Below are 22270 nucleotides of genomic sequence, written 5' to 3'. Positions count from 1 at the left end.
CCATAGAAGAAGCCTTAGTATATTTGCCAAACCCATTCATCTCTCACCATCTTTGGTCCCATTGCCACCAGTGATGATCAGTTGGTGAAGATGGCTTATGTACCCACTTGCCATAGCATCCTCAGCCAGGTGGTGTCAGTCCACTGCCTTTGTAGTCTTCTCATGAAATGCACCACCTCCCCCTGGAGACCTGGCAGCCAGAGAGACTGGCCTGCATTATCACTGGCTGCTGCCATCCAGCCCTTTTGTTTTAATCAGCTGCAGGACTGAGTTGAACGCTCACACTGTGTGTGGTCTGTTTTTTTTTTTCAGTTTACTGACCACCCACCTTCAATATTCACAGTGCTGAATAACTTCAGAAATATCTGAGCTGTGCTAGTGAGCAACATAACGGTGGTTTGAGCATTGGCTTGCTAACCCCAGGGCTGCAAGTTCAGCCCTTGAGGGGGCCATTTAGGGATCTGGGGCAAATAGATTTTAAAAAAAGCTGGCAGGGATGGTGATGGGTCCTGCTGTGAGGGAAGGGGACTAGACTCAGTGACCTCTCAAGGTCCCTTCTTGTTCTATAAGATAGGTACATAGGTATACTTCACTTGAGAGTCCCTTTGACCATTAGCAAGTCCTAGATTCTGTAGGCTAATAAAGGTTAAACTATCACATCTGTAGGTTAACCTGTAAAACTTAAGTAGGGAATATCATAGTCAAGATTTATCATTCTGTCCTTAATCATCATCATTGTGCCTGTGGTTCACAGTTTTATTAGCTGTTTTACTACAGAGTGAAGGGGAATTACCAGATGAACTGAAATACAGTCAAAACAGGGAAAATTACAGCAAATATTTTTGCTTTGGATTTAAGGTTACACCATAACCTGCTTTAATTCTGAAACCATGCAAGTAACAATATTGAAGCATTATCTTCATGAGCAACAGTAGCTCTGCTTCCATTCTACAGTCCTCCTTAGTATTATTGAGGATTATCCTATGTAAAATCCTACTGAAAGCATTAGTCTCCCTTATACTCCCAACTATTAGCTCAACTTAAAAGACATTAACTCTTTTAAATCAGCTCTGAAATCTCTAACTTTAGGTTTATAATTTTGTGGTGTTTGGTTCTTTGTAACCAAGTTCTTTGCAGATGACAATTGGCATGGCAAAATATTACTGAGCTTGTAAAAGATTTCACAATATCAGCAACTGAAATTTACAATTGGTAAAATAATATTTCTAGTAGTTGTTGTAAATTAATAACATTTTCCCCCCTCCCGTTCTCTCATTTGAAGAATTAGAATACAGGCCATAAACAGCTTTGGAGTTGGTCCTTTCAGTCATTCCATTAAAGCCAAAACAAAACCATTACCTCCTGAACCTCCTCATCTTGAATGTGTGGTCTTCAGCTACCAGAGTCTTAAACTGAAATGGGGTGAAGGTCCTAGTAGAGCTTTAATTACCAATCCTACACAGTTCAACCTGCAGATGGAAGATAGGTTTGGCAGGTGAGATCATTACTGTACAATCTGGAATATTTAAAGCCTGCTAACGTTTTACAGCGTCATGTCCTGTTTTTGTAGATAGACCACAGTAATCTTACCAAGTTAGTGGGTAAGAAATCAAGTAATCTTATTTGGATGTGTATCTTAAAACTATTTTTTTTCCTCACTGATGTTAGTGGATATAGTTAACTGGATGATAAAACAGGAAAATAGTCAAGACTTATCATGTTAAGCCTGCTTGTCTGAATTGCATTTGTATGTTTCCTTCGAACTCTCCACATGGATTCAGATGTTCAGTTTCATTTTCAGTAGAAAATGGGTGTAGCTGATTCATTGTATGACATAAGAAGTTAATACATGAAACTTGCATAACAAATTTAATTTGAGAAGGTTGTGAATTGTTACATTGTAATAATGTAATATAGAAAACTGGCAATATATTGACCTATAAATGTGTTTAAAAATGTCTCATCTAAATTTTAAAGTTTAGTGCATGTAGCCAACAAATAAGCTGAACGATTCCTTTCTGACCTAACATTATAAAAGCCTCAACATCTTTTTCAAGATGCTTTCCATTCTTCTCATTTAAAAATTTGAGAGTTGGAGAAAGAGCGTGCATGACTGCGAGTGTGTAGCATTCCAGCTTAGTGCAAATCTAGATGTAATGGTAGAACCCATAAGAGAGTGGGGGTTGGCACTTTCTAGTACTGATGACTTTGTGTTATTGTTGTCAATGTATAAATATTAACATAAATTACCTTGATCTAACATGTACACATTTGTCATTTTTTTATAGATTTGTTACTGTTTATAGTGGACCTTGTCATACATATAAGGTACAACGACTCAATGAATCCACTACATACTATTTTAAAATTCAGGCGTATAATGATGCTGGAGAAGGGGAGTTTTCTGAAGTTTATGCTTTCACTACAACCAAATCTCCCCCAGCATCTCTTAAAGGTGAGACTTTGTCATGCAATGTTCTAAGAGATGATGTAATTCTAGTGTATAAAAATCACAGTAGCATATCTGTTCTGTTTATTCTCTCTTAAGCACCTGGTGTTGGCCACTGTCAGAAGAGAGGATACTGGGCTAGATGAACCATTGGTCTGACCCAGAATGGCTGTTCTTATGTTTGATGATAAAAAGACTCCCTCCCACCCCCCACCCAATCTAGCTCTTTTGTTGAACACAGGCAGTGCATATGGGCTGGATATTATGACTGTGACTGTGTCTGGTCAGATAGGAATTCCCCTACTGAGACAAAGCATTCAGCAGATGTAAAACCAGCATAGCCAGCTTCTGCACCACTGTAGTCCATGGCATTAAGGGCATGCTTCTCCAATTCTCTGCTAGTAGATAGTCTTCTAGGGGCCATTGCAAGCTGATGTAAGTTAGAGTGGCTCCTTGATGCTCCTCTGTCCCCTAGACTGCTTTAACTATCTGTAGTGTGACTGCTAGACCAGTGGTTCCCAAACTTTTCAGCATCATGCCCCTCTTCTGATTTTTGAGAAACCCTCACGCCCCCCACTTTTTTACCATCATCTAACCTCCCTTTTAACAAAAAATTCATTTTGTAATTTGAAATAAATGTAAAAGCTTGATATGAAATGGTTGTTTAAAATTAAAAGTAAGCACAAATAATTTTTCTTGGCCACTTGGGGTTGCCTGGTGCAGCCTCAGTTGGCCAGCTGCCTGAGCCCCATGCCAGCCTCCAGAGCTACCCATGCCAGCTGCCTACCTGCCTGAGATCTGTGCTGCCAGAACCGCCCACCTGAGACCCACGCCACCTGCTCACCCGCCAGCCACAGGGGCCAGCCATCCACCTGCCCACTGGTTGTCTGAGCCCCGCACTGCCAGGACCAGCCACCCACCCCAGCCACCTGCCTGCCCTGGGGCCAGCCACCCACCCATCAGCCCAAGCCACCCAAGCCCCACGCTGCTGGGGCCAGCTGTTCAAGCCCTGCTGTGCCAGGGCCAGTCTCTTGAGCCCCATGAGTCCTGGAAGCTGGCCGACCATCCAAGCCCTGCAAGCCACCCACCTGAGCCTCTCCCCAGCCTCCCATCCAACCCCATCCTCATCCTCCTCCCCCACAACCCATACTCTTATTTGCAGATGGCAGCTAACTCTACGTGGGTCTTTGCTGGCTGCCTACTTTCTATAGTGGCTGTGCCAGGTCACCCACATAAAATGGCAGGGGCTGAGAGCTGGAAGCAAAGGCCAGATCTTTCTTCCGGTGGGGGGGAAATGATGGGAGGGGGGCCTAGGTCACCTTGCACCCCTCCTGGAATTTGTTCACACACACCCCCACCCCTGGGGGGCACAACTCCCAGTCTGGGAAACCATGTTCTAGATGCTTTATGACTACATTCGAAAAGCACTCTTAGAGTATGAAGGCACACTTGTCCAGTAACTTCAATTATTTAATTAATTGAATTAATTAATAATTTAATATAAAGTAAAAAATAATTAAAAAGTAAAGCAGCTGCCTGACTTTTGCTGAAAGTCACTAGATGGTCACTTATTTAAATGCTTCAGAAACTGCTTCCAGTAGTCCCACGAGTCACGTGAGGGTTGTGTTCCCACACACCCTCGCATAACTTGAATTTCATGTAAGTTGGGAGAGGGGGCCTTTTCCCTGGCAGAACGCATGTTCTGCAGTCAGGGAAGCAGCAGGAGCACCTGGAGCTCCTTTTGAAAAATAACTCCTGGGGTTGGGAGGGATTAAGCCTAGTGGGCGGAGTGGGTAGTGGAGTTTAGCCTGGAGTGGGTTAGGGCTGCGGGGGGGCGGGGAAGGTGAAATTGAGGTGGAGCCGTGCTGGGGGTGGGTGGGAGCCAGAGCTGCACACGGGTTGAACCAAAGCCACGTGCAAGAGTGGTGAGCTGGAGCCGTGCTTGGGTTGTGAGCTGGGCCGCGGGATGGTTTGAACCAGGGTGGTTGAACCGGGGCAGCAGTTGAACCGGAGCTGTGTGTAGGTGGTGACCTGGGCCGTGGGATGTTTGAACCGGGGCCGGAGGGGGGCTGAATCACACCACGTGAGTTAAGTGCAACTCGAAATTGTGCATTTTCAAGGGCTTACTGTACTTAGACATTTCTGAGTTTGTAAATAATTACATTGACTCAGGTTCAAAACTCACTTGCACTTTTGTCCACCTGAACTGGATATCACTCGAAACCAAGAACATTATTGAAAGACTATTTCTCTATCCCCTAACACACTAATACCATCAGTTTGCCAGTACAAGGGCTTGTTTAAAATGGGTAGCTCTGTACATTCATCCAGTTCCCAAAGCTGCGTCCATGTTAATGTGAGTGTTGGAACATGACTGACTGACTGACTGACTTTTTTTTAACTGCTTTTGTTAATCTGACAGACTTAGTGGAAACTTACTCTATTTTACATAAGGCTTATTTTGACTTGAATTGAATCAGATAGGAATAAGTGTAAAGTAAACCCAAAAAAAACAAAAATGAACTGTGTCTGGATGAGTGTTTTCAGCAGTTTTAAATCTTCTGAAACACTGTTTTAGTCAGACAGGTGCACTTTTCCCATGTAGTGTTAACTTAGGATAGAAGGTGTAAAGTAAATGCTTTAGCAAGTACAGGTTAACACCACTGAAAAGTTTTGTGCTCTGTCTTCACTAGACTTTTCAAATGTGTGTGTTTTTACTAATATCACACTTTCAACCGATCGTCTAGACAGTTCGTTTCATCTGGCACATCATTAGTGACTAAAGATTATTCTTCAAGTGCTTGTTCATGTGCATTCCAAGCAGGTGTGTGCACATTGCATGCACAAACGTCGGAAAGTATTTCCTTTAGCAGCAACCGTCAGGTCAGCCATGGAGTCCTCTGGCAAGGCTCCCCCGCCCCCACCCACTCACTCACTTTGTACAGTCAAGGACAGTTGGAACTGCATGCAGTTGCCTCACAAGTGTCTCCCTTGACTTGCTTCTCTAGACTTGTGTGTGTAAATAGTGTTCATATTGTAAGGTTAGGGGATGGGGTCCTACCCTGTCCCTTTACCACCCCTCCACTCTGGGCCATGCCTCAGGGCCAACGGTTTAATTCTTTCAGGACCCAAGGCTAGCCTATGCCAAGGGGGCGATCCCCATGATGTGTGCCTGAAGTGTCTAGGGGGAGAGCACCCAATGGACAGGTGCAAAATCTGTAGTGTTTTTGACCCAGGCTGGAGAGAGAGAGGGATTTTCGTCTGAGGGAGTCTGCCCTGTCTCTCCTCCACCTGCCTTAGAGCTCTGGGGTCCGGCACCGAACAAATCTGTGGAGTGCTCCAGCTACAGTGAGTGACATGGTGCCAAGAAAAGATGCAAAGGACCCTCAGCACCGACACTCACCAGCATGAGTACAGACCATCTGGCACCACTCCTATTAACCCGTGTCACATAAGCACAAGACAACTGAGGGTCATTCCCCAGCGCTGAAGGCAGTCCAGGTGCAAGGTACAGCAGCAGTGTATCCCACAGAGGAGCACTTGATGCCTAAGGAGCAGGAGTTAGCGCTGTTGACTGATATCCCTGGAGGGGACTGTTGAATCAGGCACCCAGCAACTCCTTGGACAAGCTGTGCCAGGTGGAGGAGGTGGAGTTGCCCTCCATCCACTTTTGAAGCATCCAGGGATTTGATTTCATTCATTTGACAGCCCCATAGTCTATGGCTGTCTGAGACAAACCTCTGGTGTCAGTGTCTGGCACCATCTAGAGCCAAGCCAGCTACGATACCAGCTGGTACAGCACAGACTAATGGTGCCAGAGGCAGCACTCCAGTCTGTCCATTGAAGGCTCAGCCCCGTCGTACAGTGTGCAGAGGAGTCCTCTTCAACTTCCAGCTCCTCTTATCCCTAGTAATTGGCACATCAGCTCTGGGTTTGGAGACCGCCGAACACAGAGCCTGTGGTAACAAGAGGAGCTCTCTCTCCGCATCTGTACTGGGGAGCTCAGAGCAGTGCGACTAGCATGCCAAGCTTTCCAGCCTTGACAACAGGGCCAGCGCATGGCAGTGCACTGCCCTGTTTTCTGTCAGCAAGCTGGGCGAAGCTCATTCTTTCTTCCTGTGTGGGGAGATCCTCCACTTAACAAGAGTTTTGCATTTCCCATTCCATTCACCTGAAGGTGTCCTGTCTCCCGGCTGTGCAGAACAAATTAGCAGACATCATCAGCAGATTGTTCCAAAATCACATGTGGTCCATCCAGCAGGATGTAATACACTCCTTTAAAAGGTGGAGATTTCCTCAGGAGGATCTTTTGGTCCACAAGGAGCAAAAGAAAGTGTCCAGTGTCCAGTCCAGCTTCTTCCAGAAATGCAGCTCAGGTTTGATATTGATGTGTTCTCTCAACTGGGGAAAGGCCGTCTCCTGTATACCTTTCCCCCTGCAGTCCGACTTCTGAAGAAGCTGTTCAAGATCTGCAGAGATGAGGCAAAGATAATCCTGTTGGTCCCAGGCCTAGAGCTCTCAGTGGTTTCTCCAATTGCTCTGTCATTCTCCCCTGATCTGATCACACAAAACAAGGTTGCCTTCACCATCTGCATCTCCAGTCTGTGTCTCACGGTGTGGAAACCTCATGGTTAAACCCAATGAAGTTCCTGTGCTTGGGATCTGTGAGAGAGGTCCTACTTAGCAGCAGGAAACTATCCACCACTTATAGCCAAGTGGAAGAAATTCTCTTGCTGGTGTGCCAAACATCACTCACCATCACTTCAGGCATCCATGCTATCTACTGCATTTAAAACGAAGTCTGGCACCATCATCCTTTAAGGTACCCCTTGCTGCTGTCTCAGCCTTTTGTCTAGTGTGTCTAGACATTTTGTATTTGCCAACCCCTTGGTAGGATATTTTCTCAAGGTCCAGGAAAGTTATATCCACAAACACAGCATGGAACCTTGGCCCTTTCTAGACTAATGGGCCCCCCCTTTTGAACCATCGGTGATGTGCCCATTGCTCTTTGTCATGGGAGGTAGCCTTCCTAGTCACCATAACATCATACAGGATGGTGTCCAAAATGCAGAGACTAATTCACTCTGTACAGTCTTCCACATGGGCAAGCTCAGGCCTCCCCCAGCTTTTCTTTCCAAAGTAGTATCTCGGTTTCACGCTACTTGAGAGATTTTTCTGCCCGCCTTCTGTCCCAAACTCCATACCAGCACTTGGGAGCAGAGGCTTCAGCCACTGGTTGTTCAGCGGGGTCTGGCATTATCAAGCACACTAAGCCATTCAGGATGTCGAACCAGCTGTTTGTGGCAGTGGCAGACTGGATGAAAGGACTCTGTCTCTTTCCAACGCATGTCTTCCTGGATTATTGACTGTCTCCACAGGTGTAATTAGCTGGTCACAGTCCCAGCTATAACAGCACATTCTACAAGGGCGCAAGCCTTGTCCATTGCATTCCTGGCTCAGGTCCCAATACAGGAGATTTGCAGAGAGCAATTGGGTCCTCAGAGCATACATTCACCTCTCATGCTATTGTCCAAGATGCCAGAAATACGTGGCTTTTGGCACAGCAGCAATCCAGTAACTGATTCCGTGACTGCAGTCCCACCTTCAGAGAAGAGCTTGGGAGTCACCTGATTGGAATAGACATGATCAAGCACTTGAAGAAAAATGGTTACTCACCTTCTCATAACCATTGTTCTTTGAGATGGGTTGTTCATTCCCATTCCAATACTCACCTCCTTCCCCTCTGTCAGAGTAGTTGGTTAAAACAAACTGAGGGAGCTGGGGTGTGCAGGGCATCAGGAAGGCGCCACTCCAGAGGTTCTCCCCAGCTGACCCAACAGGTGCTGCTAAGGGGAAAAGCTTTCTGACTGCACATGGCACATGCACACCTGATTGGAAGGGATGTGAACAAGACATTTCAAAGAACCACAGTTATGAGGTGGTGAGTAATCTTTTTTTCCCCCCCTTCAGGCCAAATTATGATTTCAGCAGCACCTTTGTATTCCCCTTATGTCTTATAACAGAGTTTCACTGGTGTCTGAGACCACAGTTTGGCCTGCAAAATCTTCCATTGGTGAGATAATCCTGACCCAGCCTCAGTTTTGGGGCTAACAATTTTCTAAAAAGATCTTCTTACTACCACATTTTTAAGTAAGTTGTGTGTGGGTGGAAAAATTGACACAGTGAATATAGAACTTATTATGCTGTCCTAAAAAGTAGCTGTATCTTAGTAAATAGAGACCATGTCAACCTAAAAATGAAAACAAAAAGCAGTCAAGTAGCACTTTAAAGACTAGCAAAATAGTTTATTAGGTGAGCTTTCGTGGGACGGACCCACTTCTTCAGACCATATCCAGACCAGAACAGACTCAATATTTAAGACACAGAGAACCAAAACCAGTAAGCAAGGAGGACAAATCAGAAAAAAATGATCAAAGTGAGCAAATCAGAGAGTGCAGGGGGGAAGGTCGAGCATTTGCTCTGATCCAACTGGCAAAGACCAAAAACTACAAGATCTTTACCAAATATTCATAAACCTGAATTACCCACCAGGAGAAGTAAAAAAACAAATCAACAGGGCCAGACGAATACCCAGAGACCAGCTACTCCGAGTTTGGCCCAAAACGGCCAAGAACAGAACACCACTGGTCATCACCTACAGCCCCCAACTCAAACCATTGCAATGAATTATTAAAGACCTACAACCTATCCTTAATCAGGATGCCACACTCCAGAAGGCCCTGGGTGACATGCCTGTTCTCTCCTACTGACAATCTCCCAACCTTATGAGGATCCTTACTAACAGCCACAGTGTATACCCCAGGAATACCAGTCCTGGAACCTTTCCTTGCAACAAAGCCCGCTGCCAGCTTTGTCCACATCTACTCTGGAAATACCATCACTGGACCTAACCAGGTTACTCACAGAATCACAGGTACTTTCTCGTGCTCCTCTACTAACATCAACAATGCACAGATGCTTTGTATATTGGACAGACTTCTAACTCCCTTCGACAAAGGGTTAATGGGCACAAAACAGACGTCAAAACATTCCAGATCCACAAACCAGTTAGTCAACATTTTAATGGAATGAGGCATTTTGTTAATGACTTAAGAATATGCATGTTACTGAAAAAAAAATTTCGCACCACTATTCAAAGGGAAGCAGCCGAGCTGTCTTTTATATTCAAATTTGGCACATTAACATATGGTTTGAACTGGGATGGGAATTTTCTGAGACACTATAGGGGCTCGTCTGCATACTTGGCTTAATCTAATTGTTGACCTTCCCCCCTCCAGTCTCTGATTTGCTCACCGTGATCATTTTTTTCTGATTTACTGTTTTTGGTTCTCTGTGCCTTAAATATTGAGTCTGTTCTGGTCTGACTATGGTCTGAAGAAGTGGGTCTGTCCCACAAAAGCTCACCTACTAAATTATTTTGCTAGTCTTTAAAGTGCTACTTGACTGCTTTTTGTTTTGATAGTATATAGACTAGCACGGCTCCCTCTCTGTTACTTACAACCCAAAAATGAATACATGTTCTAGTGAGCCTGTTAACTGCGATACTCAGAATGACTTCTTCATTAGTGGTAGTCAGAGGGTGTCCACTAAAGCCATGTAAAAAAAGGGATTTACAGTTGTTTCAGGTTAACGGTGGAAAAAATATTTTTTTTAAAAAATCTGACATGTTTGGATTCCTTTTTTCAGCACCCAAAGTAAATCAGGTTGGAGAAAACATCTGTGAAATCACATGGGAGCCTTTACAGTCAATGAAAAAAGATTCCATTGTTTACATTCTTCAACTTGTCAATGGAAGAGAGGTTGATCAGGTAAGTTCTACAATTTCATTTGCCATTCTTTAAAAAATAGTTGTAAGGATATTTTTCTCTTTAACATAAAGCCATGTCTGTGTTAGCAAGCTTAGTGTCACAACTGTATAAATGCAGCTACACTGCTTTAAGATCACTCGCGTAGCTGCAGTATGCTGACAGGAGACATCTCTCCTGTTGACAAAAAAATCTCGTCAATGAGTGGTGGTAGCTCTGTCACAGGAAAAGCTTTCCTGCTGACATAACACTGGTTTTTCCTATGTAAGGAGTAGTGTAGACCTGGCCTTAGGTTGGTTAGATTTTAAATTGTTGCAAACCATACTGCTGTTGCTCACCTTTCTTTGGACTGGAAGTACTTAACGTAATGTGAATCCTCTGCTTTAAGTATTAATATTTAATTGTCCTGTTAATTATAGTGTTAACCTAGGAAGTTAGACAAACATGATATGGGGGCGTTTCCCAGAGAGAGGGAATGGGTTCTCTTTACACAGCTGTGAAAGTAGTGGTTGATAAGTACCAATTGTGAGATGACAAACTGGATTTTAGACTTGCCCTGCCCTCCTGTGTACACTTTTTCAGCCACCACTAAACCTAGGCTCTTTGAGCCATCCTCCCCCATGCATCCTAGATTTTTAACCTGGCAAAATCTGATTGCTATTGATTTTTTCATTTTTAAAGAAACTGCCTCAAACTATTAAACAATTTTAAATAGTTTTTTTTTAACAATTACAGCTGGAGCATAAGGATCTTTCACAAAAGGATCTTTCCAATTTTGAGTGTGTCTCTATGTATCACTGTCATGCATAAAGTTTTATGATGGTACTGGTGATAGCCTTGCAAATGTGGAATACCTTACATCACTGAAAACCTCATATAGGTTTTGAACAGGGTAATTTTCAAAAAGCTGGAATATTCTGCTTCATTCCACGTGTAATGAACTTCCTGTCAACCTTACACAGGAGCCTTGTTATTTGGGGTGAGGTCAATGAGATGCTTTAGCATACATGCCAACCTTAACAGGTTCTTTGCAAATCTGGCCCTTTCTTTATTACAGTATCTGTAGCCGGGCTCTCACTCCTTATTCCTCTGTCCAATTTTTCTTCAGAAAACTTTGTTCTTCTTCGAGTGTCCCCGTGGGTGCTCCACAATAGCTGTCGGGCTCGCCCGGCGCCGCAGATCGGAAATCTTGCAGCAGTTTCTCCTGGATCGCGCATGCGCTGGTGCGCGCTGCTCCCCTGCACACCCCTGGCCATGTGCGTGATCCGGTCCCCGCCAGTTCCTTCTCAACCGCCATTGGCTGCAGACGGAATCCGCTCAGGCTAAGACCAGAGTCAGATTAGATAGTGTTTCTATGTGTAAATTGTTGTTTTTTTCGGTTTAAAAAAAAAAAAAAAAAGGAGGACAAAGAATATCAAAAAAAAAAAAAAAAGAAAAATATATAATAAAAAGAGAGAGAGGAGCGGAGAAGAAGGGTGGACGTGAGGGCCAGTAGGTTGCCCGCTGCCCCGCAGGCCAGTGACCGCGATTCAGGTAAAAAGGCACGGATTAAGTGCTAAGTACCCTATTAACAGTAAAGGACTCACCGCGATGGCCTCTTCAGGTTTTAAAAAGTGTGAGTCCTGCCGTGAAGCTGTGCCGGCCTCCGATGGGCATAGTGAATGCATCCGCTGCCTGGGGGAATTACATGTTACCCAGAAGTGTTCTCACTGTGCTAAGCTCACAGCCAGGGCCAGGAAAGACAGAGAAATGCGTATTAAAATGCTCTTGTTTGACAAGGCCCTCCAGCCGGACTTGCTGGAGAAGCCTCACCCAGAAGGGCCCTCTGGGTTGCATAAGAGGAAGGCAGCTTCTCTGACCCCCTCAGTGCAGAAACGGAGGAAACTCTCCCCAGCTCGATCCTTGCTGGCGTTTTCAGCAAGCGGGACAAGCGGAGCGCACAGCCCCCAGCCACATACTCAGGCAAGCGGCAGCACGGCAGCGCACGTGGCAGAGGCTGAGCCTCCGGTTACACAGCAGCCGGCACGCACGGCGCCTAGAGCATCAGCGAGGCAAGTGCCGGACCCGGCGGCACCGCCACAGGGGGCACCGGCCCCCGCGGCACCAATGGTGCAGGGCCGCCAGGCACGGAGCCTACAGGCACCGGAGGAAGTTAAGTGCACGGCACTGCAGCTGAGCATGCCGAGTGCGGTGCTGACAGCGGGGCCCAGATCCCCAGCACAGGAGGGGGCGGTGCCAGCCCCTCAGGGGAGGGGCAAGGCAAAATCAAAAGCCCAGCACCGCAACCCATCTCCGGACAGGGCTGCGCTTCTACTAGCAACAAGCCCTCCCACTGTGCTACACACGCCGCCCAGAAGGCCTGGGTCTCCACCGGCGTATCCAGAAACTCCTTCTCCATTCCTCCAGCCAATGTCACCATGGCTTGGGCCACATTCTCCTTTTCTGGGATTGGATCCCCTGGAGTACTACCACAAACCAGTTTCACCTCTATCTGTGTCGTCACGGAGGTCTTGCTCTCCCAGACGTCGGGGGTACACACCCCACGAGTGGTCTAGGTCTCCATCCCCGGACCCTTGCCCGTGCTGCCATGGTCGTCCTTATCATGCTGGACACAGACACCCCAGGCCTACACCCAGGGGCAGGTCCCCCCCGGCCGTTCAATGCCCCCGTGGACACTCCTGATCGGGGACGGAAGCACAGTTATCTCAAGGGGAGTTAATTTTAGAACCCCGAGATTTTCCTTCACAATCGTCCAGCGAGCAAGTGTATCATTGACCGCAGGAGCCTGAGGGTTCGAGGGAGGTTTACCCTAGTGGTTCCTCCTCATCCTCCCCAGATGAGGCCATGGCCCCCGGGGATGTCTCTCCCCCGGATGACCTCAAACAGTTTCAGGAGCTGTTTAAAAGGGTGGCTTTCACACAAGGCATTCAAACGGCAGAGGTGCAGGAGAAACATCACAAACTCCTGAAAAATTTGAGACCCCTGGCTTCATCCAAAATTGCTGTTCCGCTGGACGAAGCCATTATGGAGTCAGCCACCACCATATGGCAGACTCCGGCCTCCGTTCCACCTACGAACAAGAGAGCGGATAAGTAGTACTTTGTCCCGGCAAAAGGCATGGAGTTCCTCTTCAGTCACCCACAACCAAATTTGTTAGTGGTCGAATCGTCCCAGCAGAGGTCAAAGGCTTCTCAGTACAAATCGGGGGGATCGGACAAAGATGCTAAGAAGCTAGAGCTGTTTGGCAGGAAAGTATATTCCTCCTCTACCCTGCTATTGAGAGTGGCAAATTATGCGGCACACCTAGCGAGCCATAATTTTGATAATTACTCCAGGCTTACTCCTCTCATGGATTCACTTCCGGAAGATAAGAAGCCGGTGTTAAAGGCAATAGTGCAAGAGGGCTACGCAGCATCACGGACGGGAGTCCAGATTGCCCTGGATGTGGCGGATATGGCGGCACGTTCAACGGCTACAGCAGTGGTCATGCGTAGAGAATCCTGGCTCCAGACATTGGGTATCCCGAGGGACCTACAGGCGAAGATCGTGGAACTTCCCTTTGACACACAAAAGCTGTTTGCAGACTCAACCGACTCGGTCCTCCACTCCAGTAAGGACTCGAGAGGTACACTTAGAACCTTGGGTATTTATACTCCTCCGTACAGGAAGAAAAAATATTATCTTCAGCAAAGACGCTACCCGTACCAACCGCAGCACGTGCAGTATCAACGGGGCTATGACCAAGGGCGCCATCAACAGCAGCAACAGTACAGAACTCCCAGGCGACGTTCTCAACAAAGCCATACGCCCACGGGACAGACCCAAAGGCAACAAGTTTGACGGGTATGGTGGGGGCTGCACTATCACTATCATCGCTCAATGCCACTCTCATCTCATGTTGCATCACCGCCTCAGACCGTTCCACCCCCAATGGCAGAAGATCACCACAGACAAATGGGTGCTGGAGATCATAGCCACGGGTTACGCGATCCCTTTCCAGTCGCTCCCATCGACGAAGCCTCCCTCCAGGCCTCACCTCTGGGACGCTGCCCACGAGGCGAGGCTCAAGCAGGTGGTGGACCACCTTATGTTCATAGGGGTGGTGGAAAGAGTGCCGGAACAATTCCAGGGGAAAGGTTTTTATTCACGCTACTTCCTAACAGAGAAGAAAACAGGAGGCTGGAGGCCCATCCTAGATCTTCGGGGCCTCAACCGCTACTTACACAAGCAACGTTTTCGGATGATCACAGTTGCTTCCATGCTCACGGCACTGGACGATGGAGATTGGTTTGCAGGCCTCGACTTACAAGATGCTTACTTTCATATAACGATCCACCCGGCACACAGGCGCTTCCTCCGCTTCATGGTCGGCAAGGAACACTTCCAGTACAGGGTTGTTCCGTTCGGCCTCTCCTTGGCCCCCAGAGTCTTTACCAAAACCCTGGCAGTGGTGTCAGCCTACCTGCACAGACAGGGGGTGTTTATCTTCCCATACCTGGATGACTGCCTGCTGAAAGGGGCCTCAAAGGCAGAGGTCCTACGCATGATACGTGTCACAGCGGACACGTTTTCTTTGCTGGGCCTAGTCATCAACCTCGCGAAGTCAAAGACCGAACCCACACAAGACACAGAGTTCATAGGGGCACTCATAAACTCTATTACAGCAAGCGTGTACCTACCTGACGCCCGCTTCCGCACCATCAGTTCGCTGGTGCAAGTCATCACATACAGCCCCACGGTGCCGGTCTTAATGTGCTTACAGCTGCTGGGCCACATGGTGGCAGCGACGTTTGTGGTACAGAACACTAGATTGCACATGCAAAGCCTGCAGCATTGGCTGGCGAGCGTTTACAAACCGGCATCCCACACTGTCCACAGGGCGGTGTCGCCCACGACAGAGGTGTGCAGATCCCTGGTGTGGTGGGAAAACCCCAAGAATCTGCTAGTAGGGGTGCCCTTTCACCAACCACAAATTTCTATTTTTCTTACTACCGACGCCTCCCACATAGGATGGGGAGCGCACATCGGTGACAAGGTGACGCAAGGGCTATGGTCCCCTGCGGAACAGACACTGCACATAAACATACTGGAGCTCAGAGCAGTGTTCAACGCCTGCAAACATTTTTGAGACTGCCTACATGGCAAAGTAGTCGGGATCAATACCGACAATACCTCCACTATGTTTTACGTCAATCGACAAGGAGGAGCCCGATCCCGTGCCCTATGTGCGGAAGCAGTCAGACTGTGGAACTGGTGCATCGCCAACAACGTAACGTTGAAAGCCTCGTACTTGCTGGGAGCTCACAATGTGAAAGCAGATCAGCTGAGCAGGTGCTTCACACTCACGCACAAATGGCAGATCCGCTCCGATCTGCTACGGCCCATTTTTCATACATGGGGGTTTCCCCAGATCGATCTGTTTGCCACCCAGCACAACAAGAAGTGTCCCCAGTACTGCTCCAGGGCAGGAGTGGGGCGGGGGTCCCTGGGGGATGCATTCATGATTTCATGGAGGGGCCCCCTACTTTACGTGTTCCTCCCCTCACAGCGCTTATCCACAAGGTCTTGCAGAAAGCCAGAAGGGAGAGAGCTGGCATGATACTCATAGTCCCAACGTGGGATCGGCAGCAATGGTTTCCCTTGCTTGTGCACGTCGGACCGCCCACCACTCCCTTTACCGGTGGCGCCGGACCCACTCTCACAGGCTCAGGGGTCCATAGTGCACCCGCACCCTCAGGGTCTGCGCCTACAAGCATGGCTAATCCATGACTCAGCTCCTTAGAGAGCACATGTACGGAGGGAGTACAAGTAGTCCTGGAATGTAGCCGAAGGACTTCCACCAGGAAGACTTACAAGCAGAAATAGACTCGATTCACAGCCTAGTGTTCCGCCAAGCAGTTAGCTCCCCTTGACGTTCCTATACCAATAATACTAGAATACTTATTGGACCTCAAGAGGGGCGGGCTTTCTTTATCCTCGCTAAAAGTCTACCTTGCCGCTATATCAGCCTTTCGGCATACAGAGGAAGGGCCACTGTATTCGCCCATCCTATCGTTACCAGGTTCTTGAAGGGGCTGGTAAACCTGTACCCCCCTCGGAAACCGCTTCCACCATCGTGGAACTTGGACTTGGTGCTCAGCACGCTAACGGGTCCACCTTTTGAACTATTAGCCACAGTTCCCCTACGTCTCCTTACGATAAAAACAACCTTCCTCCTTGCAATTACATCAGCTGGCAGGGTGAGTTAGCTCGCAGCAGTGATGGCAACGCCGCCCTGCACAGTATTCTCAAAGGAGGCAGTAACCTTAAGGCTGCACCCAGCCTTTGTTCCAAGAGTTTCTTCAGAGTTCCATCTTAATGAACCAATAGTTTTACCCTCGTTTTACCCGAAGCCTCACAGCTCCAGCAAAGAGGCACGCCTGCATCTCCTGGATGTGAGGAGGGCGTTGGCCTTCTACATAGACAGAACTAAGTCCTTCCAGAAAACGGACAGGCTCCTAGTGTCTCTCGCTCCCAGGTCAAAAGGGGAAGGCCTCTCTTCACAGAGAATTTCAAAGCACACGTGCTACAGGCTTCAAAAGACCCCTTTGCTGGCCCCGCCTAGGGCTCACTCCACCAGGGCGGTGGCGGCGTCAACAGCCTTCTTCAAGGGCATCGCATTAAAAGACATCTGTAGAGCGGCGACCTGGTCATCCTACGACACCTTCGCCAAGCATTATGCCCTAAATCGGGTATTCCAAGAGGATACCCATCTGTCAACAGCAGTCCTTTCGGGGGCAAGCTGCACATAAACCGATTACCCACCTCCTTTCTTGGGTTACTGCTGGGTAGTCACCTATTGTGGAGCACCCACAGGGACACTCGAAGAAGAAAGAGAAGTTACTCACCGTGGTAACGATGGTTCTTCGAGATGTGTCCCCGTGGGTGCTCCACCACCCGCCCATCCTCCCTGCTTCGGATCTCTGTCTAGTGTTTTTCAAGAGCATTCGAGGCGGTTGGTCAAGGAACTGGCGGGGACCGGATCGCGCACGTGGCCAGGGGCGCGCAGGGGAGCGGCACGCACCGGCGCATGCGCGATCCAGGAGAAACTGCTGGAAGATTTCCAATCTGCGGTGCCGGGCGAGCCCGACACCTATTGTGGAGCACCCATGGGGACACATCTTGAAGAACCACCGTTACCACAGTGAGTAACTTCTCTTTTCATTGTACTCTACGTCTTTAGGTAGGCACACTCTGACCGAAGTGATTTGTAAAGCCACTGCTGAGATCTCCTCTCAGAACCCACTTGTGCTATGAAATGAGCCAAATAGTAAAGGCATAGTTGAGGAATAGTTGAAAATTTGATTTTTTTTATGGAAGGGGGATAACTGTATATTGTATCCCTCTGCCTATCCCTAGCACCTCATTTGTTGCTTATCCTAAATAGTAAACTCTAGAGCAAGTACTTCCTTCCTAATTTGGATGGACGCAGGACACTGTTGGCAGTACCTATGGCTGTAATATTTTCAGAGGTCAGACTTGCAGGGACTGCAAATAATTTATCATCTGCAAGGGAGCATCACTGACAAGTTCTCACTCCTAGTTGTCTCTTACAAGTTAATGACTATTCATTAGGAAATCCTTCAGAAATCAAAGCAGAGATCCTTTTATCTCTGGGGCCCTCAAATTGGATGGGTGGGATGGGCTTCCCAGACCATTGCAGGCCAGGTCTGGCTGCACTGCCTGTTGTCTACTAGTAGATAGTGGGGAAAATGAAATAGATGAGCAGTTTTTTTCCCATCTTTATTGTTTAGGTATACAAGGGATCAGAGACTTCATTCCGTTTCACAAACTTTCAAACAAACTGTGAATATCGATTCAGAGTCTGTGCTGGACGGCAGTATCAAGATTCTACTGGATTACAAGAACTATATGGGCCTTACAGTCCCAGTACGGTATTTTCATCTCAAAAACAAGAGTTGGTTCCACAGTGTACTAGTTCTACAGCTGATTTTGCAAAGATTAAGAAGGCGTTAAGTGATGAGCTGTTTGCTTTTCTTCTTCTTTTGGGATTTGCAACTGTTGCTGTTTTGTTTGCTGTTGTTATTCAGTACTTTGTAATTAAGTAGATTGTTTAAAGCATAGTTCATTGAGTTTTATATGAAATTTACTCTGGGTATTTATGTTGGTTAATTATAAATAAAATCCTAGCTGGAAATGGTGGTATAAGAGAGATACACATTTCCATCTTTGCTTCTGACTGACGTTAAGACTGGGTTGGCAGAGCCTTCCCAAATAACTAACACAAAACTGCCATAGAAAGCATAATTCTGGGTCTTCTGAAATCAGGGTTAGCTGTTAATCAAGCAGCAAAAATTGCCTTAAAACACATATACCAACACTTCGTTGATATACAAAGCTAGGCCAAATTTGGCCAGTTAGAGAAAAGGCTTTATATAAAAGTCTTTTGAAGGCAAGTGGTAGTGGATCAGCAACTTTTAATCAAGTAGTGTTACAGTTTGGTATACATGAAATACAACAGCAAAAATGCTTGAGCTTAGAACAGTACTGTACTGCAAAATATTGCTAAAGCAAACCACATTTAATATACTGTAGAAGGAAAACACAATATGATACTACTTAGTTATTTTAATGTATGGGGTTCAACAATTAATTCAAGTGTTAAACTAGAGGTGCCAGCATTTTTAGAATTTTAATTAAAAATGCTAGAGAGATGGAATGTATATACAGAGTGATTGCATTTGTATGTAATATTGCAAACTAGTCCTCTTTTGTACTTTACATTTCTGAGTGAAATTCTTCAGCTGTTGGTAAACAACTGTTGGCCCAATCCACGTTTTCATTCTCAGTGCCTGAGAGAACAGTAATTTCCTGTGCATCTGAATAAATCTTTTCAGCATTTTCAGAAAAGGCACAGATTTTGTCTTTAAGGAGAAAGAGTGCATTTATGATAAATGTTTCACTATTGGCTCAAACTGAGCAAATGTTTTTGTACTATTCTTAACCTAAAAATAAAAAAGTTCACACTGCTTTTGGATGAGCTGTCATTATCTGAACTATCAAATTGTACATGAAATATTTTTAGGTAACATTTGTACAATGTTTTAAATTACTATCACAGTGGTGGCAGTTTGCATTCCGTTGTGGTGGCGGTGGTGGTAGTGAGAATTTTCAGTTTGCTATGAAACTTTTCCAAAACTTGTCTTGCATGTCTGTGTTTTGAGGAATATTTTGGTGGATAATATGCACTACAAATGGCTGTTCCTGGTCAAACATGTTCTTCAGATACGTGAAGATAAGTCTTGACAGCTGTTTTCTTTACCTCAACTGTTTGGACAGCTGGAAGCCACAGATTTAAACATTGTCTCAGAATGGGTCATCTTAATTATTTTGGCATTAAAAGAAGATGCCACAGAATGTTACAGATTTAATATACTTTGTAAATGCTACAGCTACACTTCCTGTACATCAGGGCAGTGTATTTGCATGTGGGATAATACGGTAGGGTACAGGCTAATTCTTTGAAAGAATAAAATATTTTAAAGATGTTTCTCCTATGACTGTTAATAAGTTACAGTTTGAGGCACTGTTACATTTCAAATGTGGAAATCCTAAATTATGACATAGTATCATTTAATATTCTTAAAAGTAGATTTATGGTGCAATCTAAAATTAACCTTTTCAAAAATGTACTCTTCATTTTGTACTCTATTTATTTTGATTTAAAAAGTCCTGGAAAATATATGTGTGAATGTATTGTTCTACTTGTAGCAGAACTTCAATCATTTATATCATGGAAGTCTCTCTTCAGTTTTGGAAAGAGTTTTTTATACAGATATTAGTGTCTTCAGTTTGCTGAAGTTTACAAATATGCCTTTATTTTTCCTTTCATATTTTACTTTTAGAAAACAATAGACTGCCTTCAGCAAATTTCTTTTGCCAAAGGATTTTTTTCTTTAACTCTTAGACAAACAGAGCAAATCATATTGTGATTTATTTGGCAATAGTATTTCTGATATATTTTAAAATAATAAAGTAGACTTTCAGAATAAGTATTAACCAAAATCATGACTTCCTAGAAAATTAAAATAAAATGCTTCTGAATTGCCACAAAATGTTCCTATTTCCAGGAAATATACGGGAAAGCATAGTGTAATGTAGATTTTTATATTGACTGTTATACATTCCAGATTGATGTATCCTAGTGGAATTAACATATTAGGTATTTTCATTTTTCTTTATTGTAATTTTGAGAACTCAAACGTATGTTAAAACTGCCATGCATTGTATTACTAAATTGTAACTATCAAATAGATAATATATTTAATACAACCAATAAAAAATACAAAAGTTTTCTTATTTGATTATATTTGTTTAATTTATGAATAAGAAGATAATCTTCTGCTGGGGCAATACTGTCAACAGTCTATTTGTAGTTCAGGATGAAGGAAACAGCAGCATGGAATTGAGTTGTTCTATAGTATTTGTGGGCTGTCTTAAATGTATGAATGAGAGAGGTCCTCAGGAAGTGCCAAGATGAAACTTGTAGTGTTACAAAGGTGGTGTCTCTGTGTGGGAGGATGATTGTGGGTTTGTGGAAGGAATGTAGTCCTCCAACCCTACAGCACAGATTTCCCCAGTTCCACAGACAACTACCAATCCGTTTATGATGCTTTCCTGTAGGCTCTATGCATTGCCCTGTTTAGGGACCGTACTAACATTTGCCGTCCTCCCCACTCTCCCCTACCCTTCCCACCCACCTTGTGCAATGGAGAGAGCAGGACTCCAGGTAATCATAAAGGAAACTCACTGAATCTGGGTAGATCAACTGTTCCCTGGCTCTGCCCAGTGACAATGTGTCCAGGAAGGGAGACAGGATTATGCCATATTGAGGGAAAGTTAGTCAAACTATTTTTAACCAAATTGCAATGGAATTTCCACTGCTTTGATTTCAGTGGTCCATCCAGTGAAGATTATAACATATTAGAACTAGCCCCTGCCCCACCCCCTCACTTCTCCACACAAGGTTACAAGACACACACAAGGGCAAAAACAAAACTGCAAAATCTGCAAATGGAACAAGTGGCCTCAGTGATACTGTTCCATTTGCTGCAAGCCAATATACACCCTCCTGTTGGAAGCACTGCGTACTGCTTGTGGCTCTGTTTCCAGTTATTTAGGAAAAAAATGTGTAAAAGGGGCGATTGAAAATTGTCTCACTGAGACCAACATGTTGAAAAGGACAGCAAAAGCTCCACCTGACTTTCTAGTCAGCTCCTCCAGCAAAGAGCGATGTGATATCACACACCACCAGGGCAGTGCTAAGTAAGGTCCTGTTATTCCGTGGTAAGTTGTGCTGTGTGTCGCAACAACAGCAAACAACTTCGTATGAAATGGTGACAGAACAACACAGGCAGGAGTGCTTGATTACTTGGACATAACCCTGACTTCTTCCAGCGAAAATTAAGCTTGAAAGACTCCACCTTCTCTGTGCCCAATGTAGTTCTTTGCCTTTAATACAAGTACAGTAATGTGTCTAAACATTACAGTTTCATTAATCTTCCTTGAGGGTGGCCTTGAGCATAAGGCTATATCTATGCTGGGCAAAGTCAGTCAACCACAGATACACAATTCTAGCAATGCCTGTTGCATACGTAGTATCGACATATCTGCACTGAGCTTACTTGTCTGTCCCCACTGAGAACGGTTGCCTCTTGTGTCTCATGAGGAGTACAAGCGTTGACTGCAACCCCTGAAAGATCCCTACTTGACATGCAAAATTGAACCCCGGAAGACCAACCCTGAGCAGACTGATCTTCTGAGCAAGCGTAGATGTAACCTAAGGCACTGTAATCCAAATCGGATTCTATCCCCGTCACACTTCTTGTGGAAACTGAGCAAGTATACCTGTCTCCCTCGCCCCCAAAAAATCTAGCTTTCTTGCTTCCCCTTTTCAGCCTTTGTAAATGACATACAGTTTTCACACTCGTAACAT

At 45.6% G+C, this 22270-nt stretch overlaps 1 protein-coding gene across 3 annotated transcripts in view; it reads left to right on the top strand.

Annotated features, from left to right (window-relative positions):
* The window catches only part of LOC142020082 (fibronectin type-III domain-containing protein 3A-like), a 91190-nt gene extending 70582 nt beyond the window's left edge, over nucleotides 1–20608 (top strand). For 2 of the 3 annotated variants that reach the window (XM_075007683.1, XM_075007681.1), the window contains exons 23-26: nucleotides 1283–1495; nucleotides 2289–2455; nucleotides 10157–10278; nucleotides 18069–20608. In XM_075007683.1, coding sequence (XP_074863784.1) covers nucleotides 1283–1495; nucleotides 2289–2455; nucleotides 10157–10278; nucleotides 18069–18383 — 817 coding nt within the window. In that variant the 3' untranslated portion in view covers nucleotides 18384–20608. The remainder of the gene's footprint in view (nucleotides 1–1282; nucleotides 1496–2288; nucleotides 2456–10156; nucleotides 10279–18068) is intronic. The other variant, XM_075007682.1, reaches the window with a different exon arrangement.
* The last annotated feature ends 1662 nt before the right edge of the window (nucleotides 20609–22270 follow it).

This window comes from Carettochelys insculpta, chromosome 13 (assembly GCF_033958435.1).
Source record: "Carettochelys insculpta isolate YL-2023 chromosome 13, ASM3395843v1, whole genome shotgun sequence".
Taxonomy (NCBI): Eukaryota; Metazoa; Chordata; order Testudines; family Carettochelyidae; genus Carettochelys; species Carettochelys insculpta.
The sequence above is the reverse complement of the archived record's forward strand: the minus strand, read 5'-3'. Positions and strand labels throughout refer to the sequence as shown.